The following is an 8,850-nucleotide window of genomic DNA, read 5'->3' on the forward strand; positions in this document are numbered from 1 at the left end:
ATTATTCGAACATGGTTATTGATTATTGATTATCTGAGTTGTTTGTTGAATTAGTTGGTTATTGATTATTTGAGTTGATTAGTTGATTTGATTAGTTGGTTATCGAATGTTTTCATAGGTACAACCACTAGCGAAAAAGGAAAATGATACAACCTTAGAGCTGACCCCCTCAGCGGAGCGCTAGTCGGTATACTCCATCCGCTTTTAAGAAGGTTGCAAAGAAATGCAAGAAATTAGTCAAAGATGTAAAATGGGCGATGAGAAAATGATGTTGGACTTACTTATGTATCTTGTCGTGGACTTATTTATATAGCATGTGTTGGACTTATTTATGTATCATGTCTTGGACTTATTTATCGAACTGGTTCAATTTAGTAGAATGTTTGAGATTTGGAAATGGTTGAGAACAAGTTTGAGAAATGTTTGGATGGGACCCGAATAGGGTGGCAAAGTCCGAGTTTTAGAGGAGATGCTGCCGAAATTTTATAAAATTGAAAGTTTTAGAGGAGATGCTGCCGATTTGGGTGCTCTACAATTTTTTTGAATGCAGCCCTCAAATCGGTAGGTCCGATTTCCTTGGGCAAAATATAAAAACCCTCTGCATGCTACAAATCGCATGGTCCGACTTCCATGCATGCAACATCACCACGCACAAATCGGACGGTCCGATTTGTGCCCCCTCACCCCTGCAAGAAATCGGACCGTCCGATTTTTCTCCGTCAGCTAACCGCCGTCACACACTTGTTAAACACCTCTGAGCTCCATAAACGGGCGTTACACCAAACCTTGGATCATATCCGAAAAAATTAGCCAGTAAACTACCGATTCCACTTTTAAATTATCAAAACAAATGATTAAAATGACTTCAATTTTTGTTAATGATAAAAATATTTCTCAAATATTACAAAAATATCCAACTATAAAAAAAAAGTCTATTATGTTAATGGAATTAGTTGAGTTGTTATTCTATTAAGGTAGTGTTTGATGGAGAGATAGAGACAGAAAGACTGAGACTGAGAGATAGAGACTAAGAGACAGAGATTGAAATAAATCTCAATATTCTGTTTGATGCAAAATGGGAGACAGAAATCAAAACAAGAATGAAACTCTAATTTAATTTGCACAAAGGGTAAAATTAGAATTAATTAATTGAAATGAGGGTATTTTAGGTATAAAATGTTATTAAAGTTTTAGTCTCCATCTCTAAAAATTTTAGTCCTATGTGTCCCTATTTTTTGGAGTTACTGAAATACTGAAACTTTGGAGACAAAGATAGAACTTTGAACCAACAAACATGATACTGAGTCTCAGTTTCTCAATCTCTGTCTCAGTACCATCTCCTCTTTTTTTTTCTCCCTTACTCGCCAAAGCAACTGCAATAAGAACAAATAACATTTTAGTCATTGCCTCCCTCTCTCAAGCCTCTCTCTCTTTATTTCCTTCTCCTCGATTCGGCAACGGTGACGGCAACAACAATGACCTTATTCGTCGCCAACGTTATCTTATTTAGCCACTTCTCCTTCTTCGATTCTTCTCTCTTGTGGCCTTTCTTTCTCCTTCTTATTCTGCTTCTTTCTCTCTTTATTCATCTTTTTTCGCAACAATGATACTGGAGGTGATGTTGTTCTCTTTTTCTATTTTATTTTTGTTGGATTTTTTGTTTTTTTTCTATTGTGTTCTTTTGTTCTCTTTCATGGAGTGTTATAACTGAATATAAGAGTAAAATAAAAAAATTAAAATTTTAAAATTGTCAATGAATTAAAAATTTGTTTGCCATCTCAATTAATTCTGTTAATGAAATATTTTTTTTATGGTTAGATATTTTTGTAGTGTTTTTTTATATTTAAGAGGTATTTTTATTGTTGATAAAAATGAAAGTATTTTTATCAGTGTTCTGAAATTCAAGAATCGAATTAATAATTTAGTCATTTGAATTTTATAGTATAAATAAGTTGATTTTAACTTTTATTATTATGTATCTAAATAGTGTAGTTGATGATTATATATACGTAGATATTTTTAGATGTTTAAAATTTAAATAAATCTGATCTAATTTAATAAAATTAAATATGATTTAAATTAGTTATTAATTTATTATATATTTAGATATCTAAAATTTAAATTAAATATAATATCATCTGCAAAATAAAATCTAAATTTAAATCATAGCTCGTCTAAATTTATTTTTTTTTAGTGGAGTGCAACATCCCAATAAAATAAAATAAAATACATTAAAGACAATCACGCATTGTAACTTTTCCTTCTTATTAGCACCATAAGATCAAAACCTCTTCTAAAAATTTTTTTAAATATCTTCGCATTTTTTAGATAAGACTATATTTAACCGTAAAGTTTGGAACAACTTATAAAATAAAAAGTAATATAATTTATTATGATTTGGATTGTATAGTTTTGATTTTGATTTTTTAATTTTATTCAAATATTATAATTTGTATGGTATCAATTTATTTTTTTAATATAATAATTCTACCCAAATGGTTGTGATTTAGATTAAATTATGAGTAAATAATTATTTTTTATCATGAAAGATTTAGTTGTTGATAAATTTATTTATAAAAAAATAAAATTGATATTGTACCCATAAAAAATAGATTTCGAATGACAAATCTATCCAAATTTTAAAAAATTATTCAAAATTTTTAAATTACCCCTTCTTGACCTAACCTAATCTCACTTAATCTAAACTCTTAATTATAATTCTAATCTTTAATCTTTATCACACCCCCTATCCTTAACCTTTCACTACTCCACCTCCTCCACCTGCAACCACCACGGCAAAGACAAAGAAAATATTCAGCTCCAATTAAATTTAAAAGAAAATTGTTCAGCCACAAATGGATTCGGTTTTAGAAAAATTTCAATTTTTAACTTCAATTTAAATTAACTATTTCTCTCAAAATCACAAATTTAACCCCAATTTTATTTAATCATCTTTATACAAGCACAATTTCAGGGTGGAGAATTCTTCAGGCACGACGCCTTCAAAAAGCGCCCTCACAACTGTTCCTTCACTAGCGAGAGTGATAAACACCCAAACATAAAGCTAAGTTATCCTTCAGCTTCTGGATTTTTCTTGTCAAGGCAGAAGTAGATCGTCCACTGATGCAAAAAGCGTCGCTCACGGTGTGTATATTTTTCAATTTCTAAACACTTTCGCTAAAGAGAAACTTTGGATAATGAACTTTTGCAAGCCATTCAGCAGCGTCTATGTTACTGGCTGCGAGTTTGTCGAAGATATTAATGTCATTGCCAACTTCTCTGACACCGTTGAAGTTTTATACATGGTGGTTGATTGTTTGTTCTCTATTATTAGAGTCGCAGCTTCATGCGATATAAAATGACATTGGAGAACAAATTTAGTTTAATCTAAAATTGAATTGAAATTGAAATGGAAATGAAAACAAAAGGCAGATAGATTTGGAGAATATGAGAAATTTGAAATTTAAATTCTAATTTTTACTTTTATTTAATTTAATTTTTTTATTAGATTACGAGAGATAATTTAAAAATTTTGAATAATTTTTTAAGATTTGGATTGATTTGTCAATCAGAGTATTTTTTTTATGAGTACAATATCATTTCATTTTTTATGAATAGATTTATCAGCGATTAAATCTTTCATGGTCAAAAATAATTATTTAGTCTTAATTATTTATGTTTTATCTGAATTTTAAAAGTTTTGTAATTCCAAAATTTTAAATTATTATTTTCCTTCTAAAAAATTTAATCTGAATCAATATGAATTGATACAATAGTCATCAATAAAATTTAAAATTTGGATTGAATTTTCACAATCAATCACAATTAAAAAGTTGAGAATCAACTTTTTCAGTAATAGTAGGCTGCAACTTCCTAAAAAAATAATAAATTATTATTTTAGTCCTTAATATTTAGGTTAAATTTTAATTTACCCTCTAATATTTTAAAATTCTATTTTAGTCCAAAAATTTTTTAAATTAATTTAATGTTGTTCTACCTTTAAGTTTGATAAGAATAATTAACGGAGTGAGTCTCAAAACCTTCTTGTAACACTTCCTCTTTTCATTCTCTTTTTCGTATAAAATCTCAAATCCCAGCAATCAATCATCAACGCTCTAAAATCTAAGAAAAATAATTTATGATGGATATCAATGGCTTAGAAAAAGGGGGTTGAATTTAGGCCTTTTTTTTTTAATTTTGCTTGAGTAATCTTAGAACTGGATAAAATTTTTGAATTTTGTATAGTTACCTCGGGTGAAAGATAGGAGATGTTTTTATTTTGTCTCTAGTTAAAGGATGAGTCAGAATAAAATTGAGTGCAAGGTGTATAGTTGTGAAGTCTAGCTAGATAGAATAAGTAGGAGATTATTTTATTTTGTCTCCTAAAGTATAAAACCAGAAAATGAGAAGAGAAAGAGAAGTGACACATCCATATATCTTGGTTCAGCTACTCATGTAATGTAGCCTACATCTAGTCTCTATCACAACAATGATGAAATTTCACTATCTTTAAACAAGATTACATTCACCAACTTCTACCCAAGCCAGATTTGAGTAGAAACTCACCCACTTGTAAGGAAATTCTCTTAAGATCATCAAAATAAAACAGAAATACATACAAAATATTTCTAAAATAAACATTGATTTTTTTCAAGTCTAACTCTCTCTCCCTTTTTTCACTCAATGGTTCTTTCTTACATTCTTCCCTGTAGTGTCTTTTACCAAAGTTTGAACCTTGACTTGAACATGTTTGACTTCTTCTTTCCCAATATCAGCAGCAGTAGCGGCGTCACAGAAGAGAGATGGGTAGTAGAAACAGTGATTTAACAGTACATGCATCTATACCTTCCATCTTCTCTTTCATTCTTTTTCATATTACTTCTTGAATCTGAGCCCTTTATTTGTGCTTTGACTCAAACTAACTTTTCTGATAATTGATTTCTTACAAAACTCCATAACCTCCAATTTTTTGAGCATTTCGATTCGGTGTATGTATAAAGAAGGTTTTTTCACAAGTTTCAATGTTGCACAAAGATAAAAAGATTTCTTCTGATGAGATTTCGGATGAGATCTTTACTTTTAGCCTTAACTTCTTTAACTTTCTACTTCTTTGATTGAAATTAGTAACCTACTTTTTGTACTTTGATTTAAACTTAATAAGAGCTTCTTCTGTTTTTTATTTTACTTCTATGATTTCACGTGAGTGATGAAAAAGAGAGAAGAGAGAGTTTGATTCGGTGATGTGATGGAATAGTTCAAATAAAAGTGGAGTTCTATTCTTTAGTCAGCAACTAACTGTAGTGTATAGAATTGGATCACCAAATAAGAGAATGGATTTGGAGGTCATGGGCTTAATTCATCAATTGTGGCCTGAAGCATTCTTTTGTTTCTGAAGAGAATTTAGGTTTAATTACTCTGTTGGTCCCTATAGTTTTGCGAAATTTTCAATTAGGTCCCTATACTTTTTTTCCTTTTAATTGGGTCCCTATACCTATTTTTTTTTCAATTAGGTCCCTATCGTGACCAAACAGTTAGATTTAACGGAATATTCCATTCCTAAATTAAAGATTCTCTAACTTTTTGTGAAATCCCTATTTCTCTTTCACTCAGATTTTCTGAAATACAAATTTACCCTCCCACACTTAGAAGAAAACTGTTCGTTCTCTTCTCCCAAACTTAGAGAAAAAACTCATTCACATTTGTTGGTTGTCCACTCCCTCAGCTGCTGAGATCAACTCCACTGGAATATTGTTGGAGGGTTTCGTGTCTCTGATGTCATTGCCGTCGTCGTAGGTGTTGGTGTTGCCTCTAGGTAAGACAACGCTTAACCTTTCAGTCGTTGAAGGGTTTTTCTTTTTTTCTCCTGGGAAAATTTGCCACATTGTTTATTAGAGCTTCCTTTTGTTTCTGAAAATGTTTGAAGAGGGATTTATGAAATTTTTTTTGTATGCAGTTATGGGTGATTCGGATTTCACTATCGAAATACACCATGGTGGCAAATTTGTTGACAATGGACAATGATTAGAGTATTTAGGAGGAATGGTTGTGGAGGATTTACATTTTGACGTTGATGAATGGTCATTGCAAGAGATTGTCAGTCAGCTAAAGCAACTAGGGTATAAGGGTTTCGCCAGGGTATGGTACAAGGAACCTGGGATAGATTTGAAGTTAGATCTTAGAGAGATGAAGTCCGATGGGGATGCGATGAGAATGGCTAGGTCACTGATGTCAAGTTCCTGCAAACATTGCGAGGTATATGTTGTCGATGGAGCCAGAGAAAGTAACGGAATTGAAATCACTTCAAGTGATGCTGATTATGTGCCAGAGGAAGGTGAAGACAGTGGCACTGGGTTGATAGAGGTTGAAGTGGATGCTGAGTCAGAGCCTTCTACTGAAGAAGAGGTATTTGACGATAATGCTGATGATGGTGACCATGAGGATCACTTTGGGTTTGAGGTGGAGGATAATGATCCAAAATCAAATGTATTTGGGGAATTTACTGGCCCACTAAATGATGAGGGAACTGCAGCAGCTAGAACAACTGGAGGTGATGAAGGTTTAAGGGAGGGTGATGAGCAAGTTGGGGGCATATCTGATGAATATGAGACTGATGATATAGACAGTTATGAGGGAGACTCTGATGATATGATAAAAAAGAGGAGGTTTTCTAAATACAATAAGGCAGAGATGAACAGAGAGTATGAATTTCAAGTGGGGCTGGAATTTAAATCACTTAGTCAATTCAAAGAGGCTGTTAAGGAGCATGCCCTATTGAATGGTAGGGACATTAGGTTTCGAAAAAATGATAAAGTGAGGTGTAGAGTTGTTTGCAAAGGAAGAAAGGGAAAGTGCAAGTGGATTTGTTTTGCAAGTAAGGTTGGGGGTTCTGACTGTTTCAGGATCAATACTTTGAATGGAAAGCATACATGTGGAAAGAACTATAGCGGAAGACTTGCATCAAGTAGTTGGATCTCAAAGAAGATTGCCAACAACATCAGTAGAGGCGAGGAGATGAAGCTTGCGAAAGTTATTCAGACTATCCAAGACAAATACATGGCCAATATCAGTGTTGGTAAGGTTTACTGGGCAAGGAGGAAGGCAAGAGAAGAGGTACATAGGCAGCCAATCCAACAGTATGCTAAGCTAAGGGATTATTGTGCAGAGATACTTAGGGCAAATCCAAGATTTAGTCTGAGCATATTGGTTGATAGGCCTTCTCTTACGCACCAGCCCCGATTTATGAGAATGTACATGTGCCTTGATGTAGTCAAGAAAGGCTTTTAGTATGTTTTTAGTAGGATCTAGTTACTTTTAGGGATGTTTTTATTAGTTTTTATGTTAAATTCACATTTCTAGACTTTACTATGAGTTTGTGTGTTTTTCTGTGATTTCAGGTATACGCTGCAGTCTGGAGTTAAACGCCAGAAACACGTCACGAACCAGAGTTGAACGCCAGAAACATGTTACAAACTGGCGTTCAACTCCAAGAATGACCTCTACACGTGTAAACTTCAAGCTCAGCCCAAGCACACACCAAGTGGGCCCCAGAAGTGGATTTATGCATCAATTACTTACTTCTGTAAACTCTAGTAACTAGTTTAGTATAAATAGGACTTTTTACTATTGTATTTACATCTTGGATCCTGGATTGTATTTTTGATCCTGTGATCACATTTTGGGGGCTGGCCTCTCGGCCATGCCTGAACCTTTCACTTATGTATTTTCAACGGTAGAGTTTCTGCACTCCATAGATTAAGGTATGGAGCTCTGCTGTTCCTCATGATTTAATGCAAAGTACTACTGTTTTTCTATTCAATTCAACTTATTCCGCTTCTAAGATATCCATTCGTTCCCAAGAACATGATGAATGTGATGATTATGTGATGCTCATCATCATTCTCACTCATGAACGCGTGCCTGACAAACACTTTCGTTCTACATGCAAACAAGCTAGAAGGAATATCTCTTAGATATCTAATACAGGGGACTGAGTCCGAGTTATTAGTATCTTCGTGGTATAAGTTAGAACCCATGGATGGCCATTCCTGAGATCCAGAAAGTCTAAACCTTGTCTGTGGTATTCCGAGTAGGATCTGGGAAGGGATGGCTGTGACGAACTTCAAACTCGCGAGTGCTGGACGTAGTGACAGACGCAAAAGGAGGGTGAATCCTATTCCAGTATGATCGAGAACCTCAGATGATTAGCCGTGCCGTGACAGAGCATTTAGACCTTTTTCACAAGAGGATGGGATGTAGCCATTGACAACGGTGATGCCCTTACATAAAGCTTGCCATGGAAAGGAGTAGGACTGATTGGATGAAGACAACAGGAAAGCAGAAGTTCAGAAGAATGAAAGCATCTCCATACGCTTATCTGAAATTCCCACCAATGAATTACATAAGTATTTCTATCTTTATTTTCTATTTATTTATTATTTATTTTCGAAAACTCCATAATCAATTACTATCCGCCTGACTGAGATTTACAAGATGACCATAGCTTGCTTCATACCAACAATCTCCGTGGGATCGACCCTTACTCACGTAAGGTTTTATTACTTGGACGACCCAGTGCACTTGCTGGTTAGTTGTGCGAAGTTGTGAAGTTATGTGTGGACCATGGTATTGTGCACCAGTTATTGGCGCCATTGCCAGGGAGAGAACGAATAACAAATTTTACAACCTCAGAGTAACAATTTCGCATACCAAGTTTTTGGTGCCGTTGTCGGGGATTGTTTGAGTTTGGACAACTGACGGTTCATCATGTTGCTCAGATTAGGTAACTTTCTTTTCGTTTTATTTTCAAAAACCAAAAAAAAAAATATAATATATTTTTTTTAAGTAATGTTC

The 8,850-nt window shown here is 33.7% G+C and overlaps 1 protein-coding gene across 1 annotated transcript; it reads left to right on the forward strand.

Annotated features, from left to right (window-relative positions):
- The first annotated feature begins 6,039 nt into the window (after nt 1-6,039).
- Nucleotides 6,040-7,284, forward strand: LOC107636602 (uncharacterized). The gene has a single exon (XM_016340102.1). It carries the CDS (start codon nt 6,040-6,042, stop codon nt 7,282-7,284), a length of 1,245 nt encoding a protein of 414 aa, XP_016195588.1.
- Nucleotides 7,285-8,850: the final 1,566 nt, after the last annotated feature.

Source organism: Arachis ipaensis, chromosome B4 (genome assembly GCF_059453495.1).
Source record: "Arachis ipaensis isolate K30076 ecotype BB chromosome B4, ASM5945349v1, whole genome shotgun sequence".
Classification (NCBI taxonomy): domain Eukaryota; kingdom Viridiplantae; phylum Streptophyta; class Magnoliopsida; order Fabales; family Fabaceae; genus Arachis; species Arachis ipaensis.